At 66.0% G+C, this 21,370-nt stretch overlaps 1 protein-coding gene and 1 long non-coding RNA gene across 3 annotated transcripts; both read right to left on the minus strand.

Annotated features, from left to right (window-relative positions):
* Positions 1–4: 4 nt before the first annotated feature.
* ZBTB7B (zinc finger and BTB domain containing 7B) lies at positions 5–15,350 on the minus strand. Of its 2 annotated transcripts, XM_047840694.1 has the most exons (4): positions 15,311–15,350; positions 15,052–15,152; positions 2,566–3,734; positions 5–2,216 (listed from the first exon to the last, which is right to left on the minus strand). In XM_047840694.1, the coding sequence occupies exons 3-4, from the start codon at positions 3,726–3,728 to the stop codon at positions 1,751–1,753; spliced, it is 1,629 nt and encodes a 542-aa protein (XP_047696650.1). In that variant the 5' UTR covers positions 3,729–3,734; positions 15,052–15,152; positions 15,311–15,350; the 3' UTR covers positions 5–1,750. The 2 variants fall into 2 exon arrangements, with proteins under 2 accessions (XP_047696650.1, XP_047696652.1); XM_047840696.1 differs by lacking the exons at positions 15,052–15,152; positions 15,311–15,350 and adding an exon at positions 9,067–9,683.
* Positions 15,351–15,700: 350 nt separating this feature from the next.
* LOC125155393 (uncharacterized) lies at positions 15,701–18,538 on the minus strand. Its single transcript, XR_007148193.1, has 3 exons — positions 18,411–18,538; positions 18,021–18,199; positions 15,701–15,888 (listed from the first exon to the last, which is right to left on the minus strand). It is a non-coding gene; the product is annotated as an uncharacterized LOC125155393 (long non-coding RNA).
* Between the last annotated feature and the right edge of the window lie 2,832 nt (positions 18,539–21,370).

The following is a 21,370-nucleotide window of genomic DNA, read 5'->3' on the forward strand; positions in this document are numbered from 1 at the left end:
CGAGTGTGAATCTTAAATTATTATTATTTCTTCCTGTCGCTTACACCCAAGGTGGGGGCAGGGGAAGAGGAGGGGAAGAGGAGAGGGGGGACTCGCCTCCCCCCCTAAGGCACTGAGTGGAGAAGCCGCAAGGGGGGAGGGGGGAGGTCACATTGTCCTCACTCTCTGGGGCTAGGCCCCAGGTCTCCCCAGCCCTGGGCTCCCCCATCCCCTGAAATGCTAAGATGAGGCCCAGGGCCACCTGACCTCCCCCAACCCTAATATATTACATCATCACTTTTTAAATAGATACAGGGACTGGTCCCGCTACCCCCTCCCTGTGACACCCCCTCACTATTGGGGGTACCTGGGCAGCTGTGCAAATGGGCATGAGGGTGCATGGGAGGAAGGGAGAGCACCGGGCCCCTTAACCTGCCCCTTTTAAGGAGGGGGAGGGGCCGCCAGGCCAGGGAGGGGAAATAGTGCAAGGCAGAGCCCAGGCCGCAAGGGGGGGGGGGGAGGGGGGGCAGCACCCAGCGAGGACGGGAGGGGGGGCAGTTGCCCCCACCCCCAGCAGAATTGGGTAGTTAAAAATCTGAAACTAGATTTCAACAAGACCAACAGAAGAGGCTATGTACAGAACCGGGGTGGATTCAATCCTAAGGGAAGAGCGAGGGGGCTGCCCTCCGAGACCCCCGCAGGGCGGCCGGGCCGGCAGGGGTCTGGGAGCGGAACCCCTTCGGCGCTCTCCCGGCGGCGCGCCCGCGGGTCCCCGGAGCGGCCGCCAGGGGGCGCCCGCCCGCGCGCTCCGCAGGCCCGCAGCCCCTCACCCCGTCCCCGAGCCCGCGCCGCGCCAGCCCGGGGGCGGCGTGAGTCAGGGGCGGCCCGGCGGCGGCTCCGGCTCGCACCTGGGCGGGAGGAGGAGAGGAGGGCAGGAGCCACCCGGCCCGCCCTGCCCTCTGGCCCCGGGGAGGGAGCGGCGGGAACAAGACATTCCCTGCCCGGGGACGCGGGAGGGGAGGGCAGGGCCGGGGCGGAGAGCCGAGCGGAGCGGGCCCCTCCCGCTGCCCCCAGGGGCGGGCGAGCCACTCAGGCCACCCCGCCCCCTTCTCCTCCAGGACCCCGTGACTCAGCGCTCGGAGCCTGGCGGGGGGCGGGGGGCGGCGGGGGGCGGGGGGGCGCGAGGATGGCTCCTTCCTGCGGGGCCCAGTCCCCCAGGCTTTCCAGCTTCTACCTCGCTTTCCCCCACCTACCCTTCCTTCGCCGCCCCCCTTTGCATAATTCACTGCCAGGAAAAGGGAACAGAAACCAGGAAGGAGGGGTCTCGGAAGAGAAGGGAGGGGCGGTCCTTCACCCCCTGACGCAGCCAAAACCCCTAGGGGCATGGGGGCGGGGCAAGACTTTGGTCCCAAGCCCCCCACCCCCTGGAAACCCGCATAGCCGAAGAGGGACCCCACAAATCAGAAATACATTATTGCTTCTACTCCCCAGGAGCAGCTGGGGATAGGGACCCCACCTTTACAATAGAGCTGTAAATATACTATCCTGCGTCACTCCTTGGGAGATCACCCCAGTCTGGGGAGCCTCTACCCCAAAACCTTCTCAGCTTGGAACTGGAATGAGGGTTCTGGGGGGCGCGGGGGAAGGGGCAGATCTCTGAAGCCGGGGAGGCCCAGAGCCCCGACCCCGGCTCTGTCCGTCCCGCCCACTCCCACTGCTTGGCAGCGGCGGCCGGGCCTCGCGCTGCGCCAGCCCGGCCGCTCGGCCCTCTCTAAGAGGACTCCATGGCACCTTCGGCCTGCGGCGTACTGGGTGCCCCCTCCTCCTCCTCGTCATCAGGGGGCCCCAGGGCGGCGACCGGAGGGCCGGTAGGGGCTGACTGCTCCCAGAATCGGGCCAGAGAGAGGCGGAAGGTGTCCAAGTGGCCGTTGGAGAGGTCGAGGCCCGCGGGGGACGGGGCGGCGGCGGAGGGCGGTGGGTAGTGGGGTGGCGCGTCGTCCTTCCGGCGCCGCCGGGTGCGCACCTCCAGGCAGTTCTGGCCCTTGAGGTGGCGCTGCAGGTGGTCCTCCTTGGCGAAGGCCTTGTGGCACAGGTGGCACTCGTAGGGCCGGTCCCCCGTGTGCAGGTGCATGTGGTTCTTGAGGTCGTAGCTGTGCAGGAAGCGGGCTGGGCAGTGCGGGCACGAGTAAGGCCGCTCTCCGGTGTGCTTCCGCATGTGAATCTTCAGCTTGTCGTTCCTGGCCGGGCGGGGGCGCAAGGGAGCGGGTTCAGGACAGGACCCTGGCTGGCTCCTCCGGGCCAGGTCCCTGGGGTCTCGGCCCTCTGGTCCCTCTGCCGCGGGCTGCCTCTTACCGCCCGGGACGCCCTTGCTGACTGCTCCCAGCTTAGGCCGGCGCGGCCTCCCTGCCTCCAACACCAAACCTCTCCTGCCCCAGACCCACGTGCTTTGACCTTCCTTCTCCCGGCCTCCCAGGTTTGTGCGGGTCACTCCGGTCACAGCCACACCTCCAGCCCTTCCAGGACCACCTGCTCCCCACCCGGGGTCTCCTAACTCCCCTCTCTGCACCCCTCCCCACGGGTGCTCACCGGGTGAAGCGGACGCCGCAGACCTCGCAGGCGAAGGGCTTCTCGCCCGTGTGGGTCCTCATGTGGCGGGGCAGCTTGCCCGCCCCGTGGATGATCTTGTGACAGACGGGGCACTCCTGGGGCATCTGGGAGCGGCGTTTGCGCACCAGCTTGTCCTGGCCGTCCAGGCCCGGCGCGAGGGCGTCCTGGTGCAGCGAACTCAGGTAGGCCATCAGGTCAGGATCGATGGCGTCCTCGTCTGAGCCCAGCTCCTCCGGGGACAGCGGGGGCCCACCCCCCTGCGCCAGCCCGTAGGCGGTGGAGTACACGGGCTCCTCCTCTTCTTCCTCACCCTCATAGGCCTCGTAGGTCAGGGGCCCCTCGGGGGGTGAAGCAGTCCCGGCTGGAGGGCTGTAGCCGTCCCCCGGCCCGCTGCCCGCACTGCCACCCACCCTGGCCCCCTCCTCCTCCTCGTAGGTCACGGGTTGGCTGGGCACCGCGGGCACCTCGGGCACTAAGTGGTTCGCCCGGGCCCCCTTGGTCTGCAGGAACGCTTTCCGGGGCTTGCGGCTGCGGCGGGCCACGGGCCGAGGGGGCGGCGGGGGCGGGGGTGGGCGGGGCGCCTGCGGGGGGCTGTCTTCGCCATCGGGAACTCCCGCGGCCGTGGCCGTGGCCGTGGCCGTGGCGAAGGCCTCCAGGTACTGGCGGGCCCGCTCACAGTCGTCCTCGTCGGGGCTGGGGGCTTCCAGGCCGCTGCCCTGCAGAATCTCCATGCAGGCAGCGATGACACACGGGATCTCCAGCAGCCGGGCGGCCTGGAGCACAGCGGGCATGTTGGCGCTGCTGGTCGTCAGCGTGGCCGTGTAGGCGAACTCGAGCAGGGCGCCCAGGGCCTCGGGCCCCACGAAGTCCAGCTCGCACACGCCGGCGCCCGCCCCCCCGGCGGCCGGCCCGCCGCCCCCGGCCCCCGAGACGGCGCCGCCACCGCCCTCGGTGAACAGCTTCTTGAAGTAGTGGCTGCAGGCGGCCAGCACGGCCCGGTGGGTGCGGTATTCGAGGCCCTGCGTCCGGATGGTGAGGTCGCAGAGGTGGCCCAGCTGGCGCTGTTCGTTGAGGCAGCTCAGGAGCTCGCTGCTGTGGTCTGGGAACGGGATCCCGATGAGGTCGTCCTCGGGGCTCCCCATCTTTTTCTGTAGGGTTGAGGAGAGGGAGAGGGTGAGAGCACTCTGCCCTGCGAGGGGGTCCGAGGAGGGAGCCGCGGGGTCGGCCGGATACTCTAAGTGTTTCTACCCATTCGGTCTTGCGCGAGCCCCGAGTCCCAACTAGCACCTTGTCTCCTCACAGACAGGGAACCCGACGTGCAGGCAGGTGAAGCGACTTTCCAAGGTACGTGCTGAACGGCGTTCAAAGCCAGGCCGTGGGCCCAAGTCCTGTTCCCAACTGCTGTGCACAGTCCTGCCTGCCTCTGGGTACGCAGGAGCCCGGACTTGCCCACGGAACCTTCTCTAGAGACCCGTCCGCTTCACCCGCCCCCCTCCCCATGCCTTTGGAGGAAGCACTGGGCTGGGGGACAGGACATGTGGGGAGGCTCCATAAAGTGGCCAAAGGATTCGGGGCTCAATCATCTGGGGAGTGGGGTGACAGTCTGTGACGGAGCCTCCCCACAGCCAGAGAGGCCAAGGACGGAGCCGAGACTCACGCTGGACCCAGGCGCGCTCCCGCCCGGCCATGTCGTTAAATCAAGTCGTCCCCACGAAGGGCCTGGCGCGCTCACCAGGAGGCCTCCTGCACCTTCACCTTCCTCCTCCCCTCCCCCACCCACTAAAAGTTCATCTCCCCTTTTAGATTCCACCCCCCACCCCAGGCCAAAAGGGAAATACAGCTCCCAGCACCCCCCCCCACATCCTCCCCTCCCCCAGGGGGCCAGGGAGCAGCCACCCTGTGCTGGGGTGTCGCTGGCTGGCTCGGGTGCTTCCTGCCCCGCACAGATAAGCATCGTCCCCGCCCCCTCCCCCACTGCCAATAGGCCAGGTTCCAGTCCCACCCCTCCCCACCTCGCTCCCGCCAGGCCACCACCTCTCCCTCCCCACCGGGTGGTGGTGCCCCCGCTGGCTGGCCGGTCAGGAGAGCCCCCCTCTCTAGAGGGCCGTCCCCACCACCACCACCCCCCCCCCGCCCCCGTGCTGCCCTCTCTGAGGCACAGAGACACGGAGGCCCCCCCAAGGGGGTGGAGGGCAGGGGGGTGGTAGAGTGGGTCTGGCCTGGAAGTGGGGTGTCTGCTGCCATCTTGCTCAGTGACTTTGGACAAGTCCCTTCTCTCTGTGTGTCAGTTTCCTCAGCTGTACCAGGAGTGGGCAGAAGGCCCAAGGACTCAGCCCTTTAGCCCTGACCTTTGGTGGGTCTGGAGCCACTGGAGACAGAGTCCGGGCCTGGAAAGAGCTGTGCTCCGGACGCAGCCAGGCTTGACTCTGTGGCTGACTAGCTCGGTGGCTTTCAACACAACATCTATAGTCTCTGGGCCTCCTTCCTGGTCGAAGATACAGGATAATTCCTCCGGATTCCTAGGGCTGTGGTGGCGGCTGAGTGAGACCGTGTGCTGGCCTAGGGGCTGACACACACATTCTGGCCTTGGGAGGGAGAAGCAAGGCCTCACCCAGGGGCAGATTCCACTCTACAGATGGCCTCTGCTGGGAAACAGCTTGGGGACAGCTGGGTCTCTCTCCCTCAAGTCACCCCAAGGAGTCAGGTTACTACTAGCTACATGACCTTGGGTAAGTCACTTCCTTCCCCCACCCCAGGAGGCCCGTTTCCTCGTCCATAATATGAAAGTCCCCAGGGTGGGTCCCACCGACACTGGTCAGTGTCGTCTTCACCACTGCCAACGGCCGCTCAGCCCTGGCCACTGGGGCGAAAAGTTTTTTTCGGGAGTTGGGGGAGTCAGGGGCCACAGATTTCCTCTTTAGAGCACAAGACCCGCATTGTCTCCGCCCGCCTCCGGCCGGTCACCTGCATAGAAGCCTTAAGTGAGCCTCACCCATGTGTCTGTCTCTCGTAAGTTGCAAGTTGTGCCCAGATGCCCTCAGCGAGGCCCTTGCTCCCACCCTGGGTCCCCACATCCCATCTCTCCCTGGGGGCAGCCCCGGGCCCCTTTGGTTCTCCTGTCTGCACTTTACAAACTGAACGAGGGGCAAACAGCCCCAGAACTTAGGAACAGACAAAAACCGGGTGGGCACCCTCCTGAGCCCAAGCGGATCCTGTCCCTCCTGAGGGGGACGGGTGGGGCTATCCTCGCTGTCCATTGGCCTGGAGCTGGGCACCCGCAGGCACGTGGCTCACCCCATCCCTCTCCCTCCTTCCCTCCCCACCCCACCCATTCCTGCCGCTTGCTAAGCCCGCCTCCTTTCTCCCACCCCAGGGCCGGTCTCCGAGGCAACCTGGTGTGGCAGGGCACTGATTGGCCGACCCTGCTGTCAGGTCACAGGCTCAGGCTGGTTCACCACGCAACTCACACAGGACTTGGGCAAGGGTGGGTGTTTAACCCCTTAGGCCCAACTCCAATGCCCTTGGCCACGCGGTGGCAGCGCGGGAGGGGAGAGGCAGAGGACACACGTGGGAAGGGGAGGTGTCGGTAAGGTTCTCCAGCTCTGGGAGACTCCCCCTGCCCTCACCCAGGGCTCTGGCACCAATGCCAACTTAGGTGTCGCCTGGAGCTACCCTGGTGCCAACCAGGCCACGGGGGCACTCCTAGCCCCGTCATCGGGGGGGCGGGGGTGGGGCACCGGTGCCAGGATGCCCACCCCACCTCGGGCACCCTTCCCACATCTGCATCCCAAAGGGCCCGGCCCCCTGACGCCCCGTGAGGGCGGCCCATCCCCACCCAGCCCGGCATGCCCCCTCTTGCTGAGGCCTTGTGGGCATGGGTGTGTGTGGAGGTTGGGGGGGGCGGCTGTGCCAGGGAACCAGGCGAGGTCTGTTTGGTCTGTTTGCCTGGTAGGGGGAAGAACCGGGGGCCCCGCCCCATCACTCCCCCTTTCCCGCCACCCCCCCAGGCTCCCCTCACTGTCAGGCCTGCTAGACCGGCCAAGCAGGTGGGCAGCTCTCTTGAAACTGGGCCCTGAGTCAAGCCTGCCCCATCTTTGGTGGGGGGGAAGACTTTGGGGTGAGGAAGGTCTAGGGGGCAAAGGTAGGAGCCCCACCAGGTACCTCTCCGCACCCAGGGGCACCCGCCAGCGTGTGTCCGCCACCAAGAATCAAAGGATAGAGAGCAGTGGCCCTGCTAGGAAGGGAGGAGGCTGTAACTCCTTCCGGGTGCTGACCTCAGACGGTGTCCAGTGCGGTGCTGGGGGCGCCGGGGCCACCCCTGCCGACTGGGGCCAGGCGAGGAGAGGGGATACGGCCCCATCGGCCGGCCGATGAGTAAAGCTGGCCCCCCTTCCCCACAGCCTGCGGATTAGGGGAGTGAGGCTTAGTGTGGGGGGCAGCAGGCGGAACCGGGATTAGCGGCAGAGAAAATAGATATGGGGCCGAGACGCGGGCGCACAGAACCCCCCCCCCACCACCACCACCAAAGGCTTCTCCAGGTGCAGCAGCTGGGGGTGAGGGAGGCCGAGACCTGGCCGGGACATCCTCCGGCCAGAGTGATGGAGGCCTGAGGCGCTTCTCAGTGCCCCCCCCTCCTGTCTTGCCTGGCCGCCCCTCCCTCTTACTTCTCTCTCTTTTCTGCCCCCCCCCCCCGCCCCCACCCCAACTCCAGCCTCAGGTCCTCTTCCTGTTTTTTTGGAGCTAAGTTTTGCACGCAGACAGGGCTTTGGCCTGTGGCGGGACCGGGGGGTGGGGAAGTAGGACAACGGGGCCAAAGTCCTCAGGGACCCAGGAGTCCCGGCTCCCCAGCCTCTCCTACACTTCCTGGGGCTGCTGGGACCCAGGGGCTGTGGCCATCTGGACCGCCCAGCTGGGAAGGCAGGGTAAGGGGCCGGGGAGTCCCCTGAGGGGCCGGTAAGGGCTCGGAAGGCAAGGCCCCCTGCCCCGGGGGTGCCCTGGGGGCGTGTACGGAGTCCCACCCCAGCCCCTCCAAGCGAGTGCGTGCCCTGCCCATCCCCCACACGCCGCTTCCCCCCTCCTAACCTCACCACCCCCAGCACTCACACTTCCTGGGGGCCAGGCGGGGAAGGGAGACCGCAAGCCACGAAGGGGGAAGGAGGCCAGGGGAGCTGGCTGCTTCCCGGTGCTGTGGGGGTTAAGCCTCTCCTCCCTCAAAATGCCCAATTCCCGGTGCTGTGACTCCTGGAAGGAAGGAGGCCTCCGTGCTCCCCTCCACCTTCCCTTCCCTGACATCAGGACACAGCCCTCGCCTGCCCTGCAGGGCACAGGCCAACCTGGCGGGTGTGAGGGGCGCAAGATGGCAGAGATGTGGCCTTCCTCCTTTACCTCTGGGGACCCCTGCTCATCAGCCACCCTGCGCTCCTGGACCCCCTCCTTGGCCTCTTCTTCCTGTCCCCTTGCTCACTGGCCTGCCTGTCCCCTGACCAAGACGACACGCATCCTTGCCGGCCCCTGCCTCCACTCTAGGCATCCGCGTCCCTCAGGCCCCAGGAGCCACCCCAGCCTCTCCTGTCTCTGCTGCTTTGTCCCTCAGGTGTGGGCCCAGCCTGTCCCGCTGCCTCCACTCCCCTCTGCTCCGGGCAGCACCCCTTCCCCTCTCCCCAGGCTGGTGGGCAGAGAGGGGCGGCAGCATTCCATCAAGCAGCCAGGCCTGCCTTCCAAGGCCTGGTCTTGCCATGGGATGGCCACGTCCAGGGCACCCGGGCCCCGCTTCTGGAAGAAGCACAGGATCGAAATTTGGGGGCCAGCTGGAGAGGATGGGTGGTGGGGTGGGGGTGCGGAGAGAGCGGATGTGGGGTGGGGTGGAGGGGGGGACAACCCAGGCCTCTCTGCCCGTCAGAGTTTCCAGCCCTGGAGCTGCTGGGCTTTCCCCGGAGTGCCCACCCTGGGCCAGGCAACCTCGTACCTGGACAGACCCTGGCCATCAGGGTTCCCAGCAGGAGCTGCCCGGGCAGCACCGGCTCCCCTTAGGGCCCGAGGAGACGGCACAAGGTGCCAGGGTCTGCCCTGTGCCCACCCCCTCCCCCCAGCCTAGCGTCTCAGGCCGGGTAACCGAGCCGGCTGGTAACCCCACACCCGCCAAGCCGCGGGCAGAAACCTGAGCCCCCCAGCCCCAGAGGACACCCCAGCCCGATCCCCGGAGCCCGGCTCTCTGCCAGCCTGTCCAACCTCCTGTCCTGGCCCAGCGATCCCTCGGCTCCCGTAGGCCCCTTCTGCTCCCCTGTCCTCCTGGGTCCCCTGAATGCTGAAGCTTTCCCACACACCAGCTCTTCAGACCCTCAGCTCCCCACACCTTCCCAGGGAAGTTTGGACACCCTCTTCCTAGCCTGTTTTTCAGTCCCTCTCTGACCCTTGGCCAATTCTAGGCCTCCAAGCCTCCCCTGGGGCCTGATCTCCCAAGCCAGAGAAGGGCCTACTCACCTGAACGCTGAGGGGCCTCTCCGGCAACTCCTCTTGGCCCCTGGGGGGAGCAGGTTGGGAGGGGTGGGGGAGGGCCGGGCTGGGGGGGGGGGAGGTGGGGTGGCTGTTCCCCGCTCCAGCTCCCTCCTTCAAAGGGGCCGCCCACGACCTGGCCCAGCCCCTCCCCCCTACAGCCTTAACCCTCTGGGTGCTGCCCCCCCTCCCCCCCAGCTTGGAGGGAGGGGTTACCGGAGGGCTGGCAGCGTGGGAGAGGGCCTAAAGTCTCTGCCTGTGGTGCCCGAAGCCCCAGCTGTACCCACCCCCGCTCGTCCTCGCTCAGTCCCGAAAGGGGAAAAAGGTGAGCGTAGGCAAGGTAGGAGCCGGGACAGTCCAGGAGGACAGAGGTGAGGAGGAGCCACGGGAGAGGCTGCTGGAGGTGGGACCAGGAGAAGGAAGAAGGGAGGGGAGGGGACAGGAGGCGGCAGTGGCCGGGAGAGGGAGGAGGGGAACCCTGGACAGTCAGTGCCAGGGCTGACAGGTGCCCAGGTCCCAGCCCCTCAGGGCACGCGGTCCCAGAGGGGACCACGGGGAGGCCCTCCGGACTCCAGTGGTCCCCTCGGACCCCTGGGAGCTGGCCGAATTCTCCCCCCCCCCCCACCCCTCCGCCTGCATGGGCCGGGGCCCTCAGGGGCTGGGCAAGGCGGCACCCCGCCCTCCCTGCGCCTCACCCCAAACCCACTCACATACCACAGCTCCTTGCCCGGGCGCCAACCCCTGCCAACCAGGCCAGGGGGCAGCACTCATGCCAGCCCCCAATGGCCAGGGGGACCAGGGGGACGGGGCTGGCCTGAGGGGGCGGACAGATGGGGGGAGCTGAGGGCACCGAAAGAGGAAGGAGCCAGGAGGGGGCATCTGCTGGGAAGCGCCTAGCCCCACCCCTTGCGCAAGCTGCCACCCTGGCCGGTTGGGTGGGACCCGCCTGGGCCTGAGGGGCAACTCAGGAGGGCTGTGAGCCCAGAGATGGGTGGGCCACAAAGTTCCCCTCCAACTCCTAGGGTCTCTTATTCCTGGAACAAGGGGTACCCTAATGTTCCCTAGATGCGAGGCGATCCAGGCCCTCCCGGGGCGGGGAGGACCACAGAAATGCCCCCTAAAACACCCCTCCCCTTTCCCCCCAACAGCTGCTGGCTCAGTGCCGCTGGCCTGCTGCCCCTCACCAGCTCCCGGCCCGGCTGGCACCTACCCACCAGGATGCTGGCAGTCCTGGCCTCCTCTCCCTCCTACCCCCCTGCTCCCGGTGCCCCGTGCCAACTGTGGGCCTGGGGTGGGGGAGGGTCACCCCTGTGCCTTGGTGCCAGTCAGGCGGGTCCGGGCCCCTAGGTGCTACAGATAAGGCCCAAGACCCTGTTCTCGAGCCATCTCCTCAAGAGGCAGCGCACAAGTCAGGGCCTACACGAGAGCCCAGGAGACTGTGGACAGCCTAGTGAACACTCATTGAAAGCTCCATTCCCCAAAGTGGGTGCCAGCCTCCCAGCATTCCCTCTGCTTGGACATTTGCTTGGGCACCAAAGTCCCCACAATTCCTGAGAGCCTTGGTGCCCGCAGCCTGCAAGAGAGTGGGGTGGGGCTGCTCTCTGCCCTTTGATCCCCATAAAGGCAGGGAACCAGCCTAGAGGGCAGGGGGCAGGGAAGGGGCCCCTCCATTTTACCCCTGCCAGGGGCAGCAGGGCAGGGTGGGGGCACCTCTTGGGTGGGGCCCTATGGTAAGAATGGTAGCCTGTCCCAGCAGAGGAGAGGGATGTTAATCATGGGTACGTGGTGTCATGTGGGCACAGGACGGTGAGAACGGGGCGGGGTGGGAGATGCAGAGGGTACCCACCTTCCAATTCATGCCTGTCCTGGCTTTTACTCTCATCTTGCAACGTTTCCAGACTTAACCAAAGTGAGAGAGCAAAGAGGACTACAACTCCCAGTATGCACCACAATTGCTCTGCATGTACCTTGGGAGTTGTAGTTCCCAAGAGAAGTCCTGCGTGCTCTTCCCCAGAGCCTTGCTGATGGGGACAGGAGGGCAGAGCAGAGGACTTGGTCAGAAGTCTCTAAGAGGACTGTGTTTGGAAGAGGTAAAAGGCCAGGAGGTCCACGGTGGGGCGAGAGGACCCCTTCTCCCAGGCGAAGGGGAGGAAAGGAGGAAGGAAGGAGGAGAGGATGTCTGTTGAAAGGGGCATATGGGTGGGGAGGAGTTGGGGGGGGGGGGTGGAAACAGGAAGGAAACTGAAGCCAGAGACATGAGGTCGAAAGCAAAGGCCTGGTGGAGCCTGACTCCGAAGCCTGGCAGGGACTGGGAAAGCATTTCCCCTGCCATTCTGGTGGCCTGGGGGCTCTAAGAGGAATTAGTGACGTCAACTGATAGCTGGCTGGTGTGCTTGTTGGGGTCACTGGCTCCATTTGCCTGCCACAGGCCCTCTTTTGCCTGGGGCGCCTTTCAACCTCTGGATCTGGCGCAGGTATTTGCTGGCTGGAGAAATCTGAAGGCTGACTTGGTTCTGGGATGATAGGAGGCGGAGGAAGAGGATGGGGGAGGTCAGGGCCAGGCCTGATGGGGAGTGTGCTGGGGGGAGGTCCATGTGGGGTTAGGTCCAGGTGTGAGGTCAAGGAATCATGCTGGCAAATGAGGACGCTACCTTCCAGGACCAAGGCCATGGCAGCTGGGAGGCCTGGGCGAAGAGAGGGCTAAGTCGCCAAGGCTACCAGCCTCCGCCCACCCCAACCAAGGGATGCAGTGGAGAGGGCAGCCCTCTTCGCTTTCCCTGTGGAATTTGCCAAAGGTAGCTTTCCCTCTGGGCCAGGCAGCCTTGAACGTTAAAGGTGGCAACTCAGGGGTCAGATGTCAGCTGGGTGTCTTTCCTTAGTAGGGGGTGGAGGTCAGAAGTGGGCAGAGGCTCTGTTTTGAGGCCGCTTTCTCTGGGCTCCCCAAGGCTCTCAGATAGATGCTTACAGGCCCCAGCTAAGACTCTTGCCAAGACCTGAGTGTGGCTGGGGCAGGGGGTGGGGGGGAGGTCTTCCTTGCCCCTCCAAAGCCCTTGATAGTGGACGACAGTCGCTCTAACCCCTTCCCCCCAGTCCCCCAGGCCCGCCTTGGCGCTTGGCCGCCTGTGTGTTGGCAGGACTAGGGGTGGGGGGGCAGCGAGGCAACTTCAAACTGTCCGGGCAAAACGTCAAGTTTACTCACGAGTTTACTCAGCAGAAGGAGGGGGAAGAGGCTAGAGCGACACACCCCATGCCAGGGTCCTAGCCATCTCCTCTCCCCACCTTCCTCCCCCACTCCACTCTTCTCTTCAGCCCTAGGCAGTAGGCATAGGCCCCAAGGCCTGGTGGCCAGAGAGCCTTAACTTTCAGAAGGTTAAGGAACCAAGCAGGCCGGAGGCAGGAAGCCCCGAAGCAGGTCCAGAGGCTCTGTCAGAGGGCAGTGCCCTGCCTGGAGCCCATTTACTACCCGGTCTTAGGGCCTTGGCCTTGACCAGAACTGGGTCTCTCAGCCACCAAGAAGGGGGCAGTACCAGGCCAGGCTTCCTCCATCCGGGCAGTCCCCCCGGGCAGTGACTTCTGACCCCAAATGGCCAGTCCTAGGCTGCGCCTCAGGCAGCCTGGTGCCATCTGGGCGGCCATAAGATCAGGGGCTGGTCTGCTCCGTCTTGGCTTGGAATGGGGGGCCAGCACCCTATCTGACCTACTTCCCTTTCCTCCCCACCTGCTTTCATTCTCTGCTTCTCTCCCCCAGGCTTCACCGTCCCCACCCCAGAGGCGCTCCACCCCCCCCATGCCCGCTGGGCCCCCTCCCCCACCCTTCCCCAGGGTGCCAAGTGCAGGCACACAAAGGGCCTGATGGTGCATTGTTAGCCCAGCCCCCGCTGCCCGCCGCGCCCTCCCGGGGCGGGCACTAGGCCAAGGAGGAGCTGGGGGCCCTGGGTGCCAGGGGGCACCACGGGGAAGGAGGAAGAGGTCAACACCTGTCTCCCAGACACTGGGGTCCACAGTAGCCAGAGCTTCGTACTGATGAGAGTGTCCTATCAGAGCAGGCCTCGCTCCCTGACACCTGAACCTAGTGGGCACTGCTCTCCTCCTTCCCCAGAGCCCCCTTCGGGTGGCAGTGACCGCTTTCTGACCCCTGTGTCAAGGCTGGGGGGTGGGTGTGGGACTCAAGGGAGGGGACAGCGTCTGGGGGTGCCGGCGGGCTGCACCATGCCTGCGGCAACCGTGTAACAGAGGCGCGCTGGGGGAGCTGGGGTCCCGGGGGCCGGGGACAGGAGGCACCGGCGGAGATTTCTTCTGGTTTCATCAGCTGCTCCAGGGGGAGCCCCCTGCTCTCCTCCCCAGCCACCAGTGACAGGGAGCACTCCCTGCCACCCAAACTCGGTCACAGCCACGTCCCTGTCCAGCCCTGCACCACACTCCTCACACCCGCTCTCCCCTCCCAGCCTGGTGCCCACTCCATGCCGGGTCTGCCAGGCAGGTACAGGGGTGACCAAACCAGTCGGTGTGTGCCGGGGAGCAGGAGGCCACCCCGTAATCCTCCAGGCCTCACCCCCCTACACACTACACCCTCAGGGAGCAGAGAGTTCCCATCCTGGTTTAACCCCTCACAGCTCAGTCTGGCTCCCCCTGGCCCTGACCAACTGCCTCCCTCCGCCAGGAATAAGTTGGGGGAAGGGGGACTCTCTGCGCTGACTCACTCCCATTCCCGGCCGCAGCTAGGGGTCTGAGAGGCGGGCGGGCGGGGGTCAATTCAAGAACGCCCTCCACCTGGCCCGGAAGCCAGGACAGCCTGCTGGTCTCCCCCTCTCCTCAGCACCCACTTCCGGTGTCCCAAACTAGGTCAGCGGTGCTCGTTTCCTGTGGGTCAGCTAGCACCCGCGCCTCTGCCCCTCCCCTGCTCCGGACCCGGGCTCCCTGCCCCCCCCCCCCCCAGGGCGCCCCGAGGTCTCACCACGTCTCAGCCGCCCTTTGATACGTGGGGGTTGTGCGGGGCGGGGGGGCAGGGGACCCGCCCTCTCTCCAAACACCAGCAGGGCCGGGGCGCCTGGGCAGGCACGTGTCCGGGCACAACCCGCTGCCCACGCCGCCCCCCCACTCCCGCCCCCCCCCCCCCCCCCCCCGCTCTGGCCGGGACACGTCGCTCTCTTACTTGGGGTGGGGTGGGAGGAGAGAGCGAGAGCTGGGAATGGAAAGCGGCGCCCCCCACCCCTTTGAATGGCAGCCCTCTGTCAGCGGCGCTGCCAGTAGCTTCCACGACTACACAGTAGCGACCCCCACCCGGTGGAGGGGCAGGTGCGCGGGCGCCTCCCGGTCACCCACCCTCGCTGTCGGGTTCTAGGGGCCTGGGCCGGCTTGGGAAGGGTGGCGGCGGGAGCGGCGCCTGGAGGAAGGGACGGGGGCCCAATCGGTGTCGCCGGGACGTTGCGGCCGAGCCCCGCCACGGGAGAGGGAGCGCGGCTCCGGAGGCGCAGGAAACCGAATAGTCCAGCCGGTAACTTTCCCCCCAGCCGCGGCTCCTCCTGCGCTACCCCCGCCCCCCGTGCAACTGGCCCGGGTCCAGCCCACCGCGCCAGGGGGCGCGGGGCGGGGGGGGGCGCCGTGTCCTAGTTAGAGTCCGTCAGCCTTTCCATTCCCTCAGCCCGCGCGGCTCGGGGGTCTCCCCTCGAGTCACCGGGGACACTGGGGGAGCGCTCGGCGCCGCCTCACCCTCTCTCCATCCCGGAGCCGCCAGTCTGCCTGATCCCAGAAGTGCGGAGAAAGTTTCTGGGGACCCTCCGCCCACCTTTTCTCTCAGTTAAAATCAGTTCCAAAGCGTCGGGGTGCCGGGAAGGCGCAGGGAAGAGGAGTGGTGGGAGTCTGGTCTGCATGCGTGTGCGTGGGGGGGTCCCACTTCCAGGACAGACGAAGGACACTGCAGTAGTCTCGCGTCTGGGGGACCCCGAGCCGGCGACAAAAATGGGGTACACTCACCTCTCCGCCTTCGGGTCCGCGGGCCGGAACTGCTGAAGCACCGGGTGTGGAGAGAAGCGCGTCCCCCGCCGGGCCCGGGGGCTTGGGGCCCTGCGCCGGTCCTGGTCAGAAGGCCGCGGTCAGTCGCTCGCCGCTCTCTGCTGGGGGGCTCCTCCTCCGCAGTCCTCGGCCTCCTCCTGCCGCCCGCCCCCCCCTCGGCCGCCGAGAACCGTACATTCACCTGGCTCCCACCCGCCCCCCCCCTCTGGGCCCGCCTCACCTGTCCTGCTGTCTCACCTGTCCTCCCGCTGGCTTTCCCCCCATCCCTCCCCTCCCTCCCCCCGCCCCCTGCCACCCCCCAAACTCCCCCCCCCCCAACCCTTAGCAACACCCTCTGTCACTTCCTGGTTTTTCACCCGCCCCCCCCCCCAGGGCCCCCTCCCTCCGCCCAATAAGGATATAAACTTCAACCCCTCGGTCCAGCCAGTCCCCGCAGGGCGCAGATGGGTCCCTCCCTCCCTTTTCGCTCCCTTCCTCCAAGCTTTTACTTCGCTCTCCGAGCCTGGCCCACCCTCCTCTTTTTCCCTCCTTCTTTCCTACGGTCTCTCTCTCCCTCCACCTGCCGCGATCCCTCTCCCCCTCCCTCTCCCGCTTTCTCCTCTAGCCCCTATCTCTCCCAGTCCACCTTAACTCGAGCTCCGCCCCCGACCCCCATCCAGCCCTCCGCCGCTGCTCCGCCCCACCCCCTGCACTCCACCGCCCAGTCCGCCCATTGGCCTGGGCTCCCGCCCATCTCAAGTGGGTCCCGCCTTGCGTTCCGCCAGGGAGGGGGCGGAGTCGAGGGGGCCGGCCTGAAACCTGGAGGAGGGAAAGGGGGAGGGGGCAGTGTCCGCAGTGGCCCGGGAACCGAGTGCCCCCATCGAGGGCTCTCACAGTCCGTGAGGGGCTCTTGTGCGGTCACCTCCTCGGGAGGGAAGGGTAGGAGAGGTTAGAGACAGGCTGGGTGGGGGTGAGGCGGGGACTTCCAGGACCGAAGGAGGGGGTCCCGAGAGGGGCTATAATCAGGTCAGTGCCCCGGGAGGTAGGGGGAGGGGAGCCACCAGGCCACCAGCTTCAGCTCCTACGCCCCACCCCGCCTCCGAGGGAGCGGGGGAGTGGAGGCTGCGGGCACCCTGCCTCCCTCCCCACGCGTGACGGCGCCCCGCGGGGAGGGAGCGGCGCCCTGGGCAAGCGGCCTCTGCGCTCCAGCCGGTGCCCGCTGCGGCCTTGGCATTGTCAGAGGGGAGGGGCCGGGGCCGCGGCGGGGGAGGGGGGGGGCGGCGCGCTCTCGCTCCTGCACCCCGCCTCCATCCCGCCTGCTCCCTAAGTGGAGAAACTGAGTCTCTGCGAAGGAGGGACCCTCTCGACAGGGACTCGCTCGGAGACCCAGGTGGCGAGGGGAGCCTGGGTGTTTCAGGATGTGTATGTGGGTTCGGGGGGGGGGGGGCAGAATGCGTACTTCAGCGCCCCCACAACTGAGGAAGGTGGCCGGTGGGGACGCTTCCAGCTGGGCCTGCAGCGCTGCGTCCCCCAGAGAGCCCCTCCCACTAGTGTAAAACGGAATCCAGTCCGGCCACGGGAGCCGGGTTCCGCTTCCCGCGGCCGGCCGGGCCGAACCGGGTCGGACTCGCCGCCTCCGCCCCAACCCCCACGCAGGGGGCCTCCCTCCCTTTCCAGCAGGTGGCTCCGCGGGGCACCAGCTCAACCTGTTGGACCACAATGGGCGGCGCCAGGGGGGCCCTGGCCCTCACCCGGGCTGACCCGGGATCCCCGCGCAGGGGGAGGGGCGGAGTCCGGGTCCCGCCCTCCCTCCTCTCCGGCCGTGACTCAGCCTCGGGGCCGCTGCCCTGCGCCCCAGCCAGGGGCGGAAAGTGTGAGGCGCCCCTGAGGGCCCAAGCCAAACCAAACAGCCCCCCACCTCAGACATTATCTCACTGGAGAATTAGGGGGGCTATAGGAAGGAGGGGGTGGCAGCAGGCTTGGGGCGCTCCCGCTCGCTCGATCCGCTCCGGGTTTTCCTATCCGCCCCGTCCCCCTTGGGCCCCGAGGCGGGTCACTGCTCCGGGTTTTCTTCTCGGCCCCGCCGGACAGATTCTAGTCGGTGAGTGCCCCGGAGTCGGTGGGGTCCAGGCAGGGTTTTTCCCTCCCTTCTCCAGCCGTCGGGGTCGCCCCAGACTGGGGAAGAGCCGCGCTGGGGCTGGGGGCAGGACGGCAGGGCCAGAAGGACACGTGAAACGGAAGGGGGCTGCATGGCCCCGGGGAAGAAGGGCAGGAAAGCGGTTCTGGGAGGGCAGAGCCTGGGCCTCCAGAGGCAGTAGGAGGGCGGGCGCCCTGGCACCAGCCCTTAGGTACAAAGAGACGAAAGGCGCCCAGTGCCTCGGGCCCGCCCCGTCCCCCAACTCTGGGGGTCGCCTCCTGAGCCTTGCTGGACCCAGCCTGAATCTGTGGGCACCCGGAATGCCATTCTCCAGTCTCGACAGCCCCGGAACCTCCTGTTTGTTCCTCAGTGACCCTCCCCACCCCCCAACCACCACCACGTTTCTCTTCTGGTCCATACAGCTTCCTTCCTGGCTCAGAAGTCGGAGGGGGGAACCCCGACTTGAAATTCCGCCTCCCCTCTAACTCCTGGCCCTCACCGCGCCAAACCACTCAGTTGCGGCAGCCGAGAAACGCTGACTGCTGACTGGGGGCTGCCCCCCTCCCACGAAACTCCCGGCTGGGCCCCAGGGCCCCGCTGCCACCCCCGCCCCGCCGCCAGCGCCGGACTGGCACCGGGAACCCGAGGGCAGGTGTGCGGCCTGCAGGGGACCTCCTGGAGAGACGGGGGCCGGGGCGGGGGGCGGGGGCATCCCAGATCCGCACGTACAGACTTAAATCTCAGGCGACCAGCTAGACCTTAGTTTAGAGGAGAAAGTGGCAGGAGTTAATCCCTCCTCAGGAGGACTGTGTACCTGGGGCTGGGGACAGCGATTCTGAGTGACAGCCAGGTGCCCGGACTGGCTGGGCCACGTGCGCTCAGGGGCAGCTGCGGGAGAGTTAGATGCTTGCCGCGCGTGGAGGGAGAGGGCTTCTGGCGGAAGAAAGGCACGGCTCTGTGTGGGCGGGGTCCTGAATGAGTGGGTCTGGGGGCCTGTTTTGGAAGGGGTGGGGGGCTGAGCTGGAAGCGGAGCGACAGCCTGCGCTGGGCGCCCACCTTTACCCCGCCCTCCCCCCCTTCTCCGGGCTGCCCCCGCTTCCCTCGAAAAAACCCGCCGCCCAGGAAACCGCTGGGGGCGCACAGACCGCAGCCCCCCCCCCCGCCCGCCGCCCCCCGGCGCCCCCACCGCGACCGCCCAACCCACCTGAAGGGGCCGTGGCTGCCAGGGTTGCCCCCTCCCGCCGACTCCCCCCACACCTGCGGGCGCACTATTTATAACTCGGCGCCTATTCCGGGCCTCTGGGCGGGAGCCGGCTGCGCCTCAGCGCTAATCGTCTCCGGGATCTCTGCGCCCCCCAGGGCCGGGGGGGATAAATTTAGCCTCAGGAAGCTCGGGGAACATTTTCCAAAACTCCACGTCCCGGAGAAGGCGAAACAGAACCCCTCTGCCCTCAGCCTCCCTCCGGCCAACCGGCAGGCGGCGCAGGTGTCTCGGCTGCTCGTACCCAGCTGGGATCAGGTGGTGGGTGGCGGCCGAGAAGCTGGCACAGGTGAAGGACGGAAGGTCCTGGGGGCGGCGGCCAGAGGGGCGGGAGGACGGCCGGAAGAACGGCCAAAGGCCGGAGTAAAAAGTCTCGGCTGGCAGTGACTGAGAAAGGGGTTGGGGACTCCTGCCTTTCGAAGGGGAAATAACTCCTGTGCAAACGAGATGCAAGTAGGGACGCCGGGGATCGGGAAGATCGTGGTGGCCTTGGGGGTCCACGCCCCGGCGTGGGGGCAGCGACTGCCACACCCCTCTTCCCGCGCGCTTCCGAGCCTTGCTGCGAGAACTCAGGACCCCACCAAGATCTTTACTAAAATAGCCAGATGAGTGCGGGCGGCTCCTCCGACCACTTCGCCAGGACACCTCTGCTCCACCTGCCTCTCGCACACCATGGAGGGTCTTCTATCGACGTGATCGGCTAGGAATCCTGGGTAGAATCCTTCTAGTGCTGCAGCATCTGGGGGTCGCTTCCAGCTTTGCCGAGGCTTCTTCCCGGTTTTACCCCGCCCCTTCCCCTTCCCCTTGTGGCCACTAGAGGGCCCCTGGGCGCCCAGGGGCAAATGAGCTAGCTCTCCCCCAGCCCTCGTATTCTTGGCACTCAGCTCCCCTCTTCCGCCATCTTCCGCCCTCCAATGAGCCCCGAGCGGAGTCTGGACCCTCCAAACGTGAGCTTCTCCCAGCTGGGAAGAGGACGTTGCAGGGAAGCGGCGGCATCTTTTTCCCTTGGAGAGCACTGGGGAGGTGTAGGCCGGAACCGGGTCCTGGCCTGTGTGGTCTAGGTGAAAAAGACGTGTTTGGGACCCCCAAAGGAGCAGGCGGAGCTAGAGCAAGGCTGGCTGAGAGTGGAGGTGTGGGGGGGAGGTGGAGTGGGTGCAGAATGGGAGCGGGAGTCCTCCCCACACCTTTGCACGCTTGGCCCCGCCCCCAGGCCACCAGGCCACCACCTGAAGTGCAATATCAGAAGAGGAAGTCTGGCTGGCCCAGAGGAGCCCCGAATATGAGACGAGAGAATCGGGGTTCGCCAGCTGACTACCGCACTGCAGTGTACTGTGGGTTTGGCCTTCAGTGGGTCACGTCACCTCTCTTGGCCTGTTTCTTTCAAGCTAACCTGGGATAGTTGCCCTTGTCCAGCCTACTTTTCAAGCGGGCTTGTGTAAGTGTCCAACACTGTAGTGTGGCAAGGGTTCTCAGAACGGCATACACGGTTTTTCTTTTCCTCCCCGCTCCTTCCCCCATACTTTCCACTCTCAGGGCTCTCTTGAGGGCTGACACTCCTCTTGGGCCACCCGCAGTCTCTCCTCTTCTCCCTCCGTCAACTTCCTGGGCCCTGCCTTCCGACACCTACCGCTTCCCTGGTGGCCTTCGCCAGACATCCCCTCCGCTGTCGAGGGCGCTTGTGCTCAGAACTCTGACTCTAGGATCCAGCCCGAGGCCCTGTCCCTGCTCAGTGGCTCAGTGGGAGTGGGGTCTGAGAAAGGAAAGGGAGAGGGGCGCCTGGGAGGCTCAATCAGTTAAATGTCCCAACTCGGCTCAGGTCATGACCTCAGGGTTCGTGAGTTGGAGCCCGGTGGGGGGGGGAGGGGGGGCTCTGGGCTGACAGCTCGGAGTCTGGATTCTGCTTCCGATTCTTTGTCTCCCTCTCTGTCTGCCCCTCCCCTGCTCACACTCTCTCTAAAAGTAAATAAACATGAAAAACAGTTTTTTCTCCTCCTAAATATAAAAGTCAAACATGCTGGGGACGCCAGCATGGCTCAGTGGATTAAGCGTCCGACTTCGGTTCAGGTCCTGATCTCACGAATCAAGAGTTCGGGGATATCCGCCTGGGGCTCTGTGCTGACAGCTCGGAGCCTGGAGCCTGCTTTGGATTCTGTGTCTCCTTCTCTCTCTGCCCCTCCCCTGCTCATGCTCTCTCTCTATCTCAAAAATAAGTAAACAAGCAAACAAAAAAATTAGAAAAAAAAAAAAAAAGGAAAAGGGAGGCAGAAGGCCAGAGCTCGAGTCAGGGACGGGCCGACCAAGCAGGGGTGCAGGCTGTGAGGGGAGGCAGGAGCCCCACACTTGTGTGGCAAGGTGAATTCTGTGTCCTCCACCGCTAACCTCTCTCTGGTTGGATTCAAGCTCTTACCTCTTCCTACTGCTGTGTCCTGGGGTAGGTGGGCTCTGAAGGGACCCGGCGAGAAGGCTGACCTACCTGCATTTTGTGCAGGCCTGAAGGTCGCCAAGCTACCCGGATAAAGACTACCTTGAGCGGGAGTACTATGGAGAACCACGCTGCCGCAGGAAAGAGGGAGCAGGCTCCGTGTGTGCCCCTGCGGAGTCCCCGCCTGGTCGGAGGGGAAAAACCAGGGGCAGCGCCGTGTGGAGACCACGTTAGCAACTCCGAGAATTCCTCCGGGCTCAGGGTGCCCGGCTGGCTCCGTCCGCAGAGTGCGTGATTCTCCGTCTCGGGGTTGTGAGTTCGAGCCCCATGTTGGGGCCAGATATTACTGAAAAATAGAAAAACTCTTAGAAAAAAAAAAGGAATGTGTATGCGCGCAGGCCAGCCCTTCTGTCCACTGCTCTCGCTATTAAGCCTGCCCTGAGCCACTGGCACGACACGACCTGCCTCACACCCACCCCAG

Source organism: Prionailurus viverrinus, chromosome F1 (assembly GCF_022837055.1).
Source record: "Prionailurus viverrinus isolate Anna chromosome F1, UM_Priviv_1.0, whole genome shotgun sequence".
Classification (NCBI taxonomy): domain Eukaryota; kingdom Metazoa; phylum Chordata; class Mammalia; order Carnivora; family Felidae; genus Prionailurus; species Prionailurus viverrinus.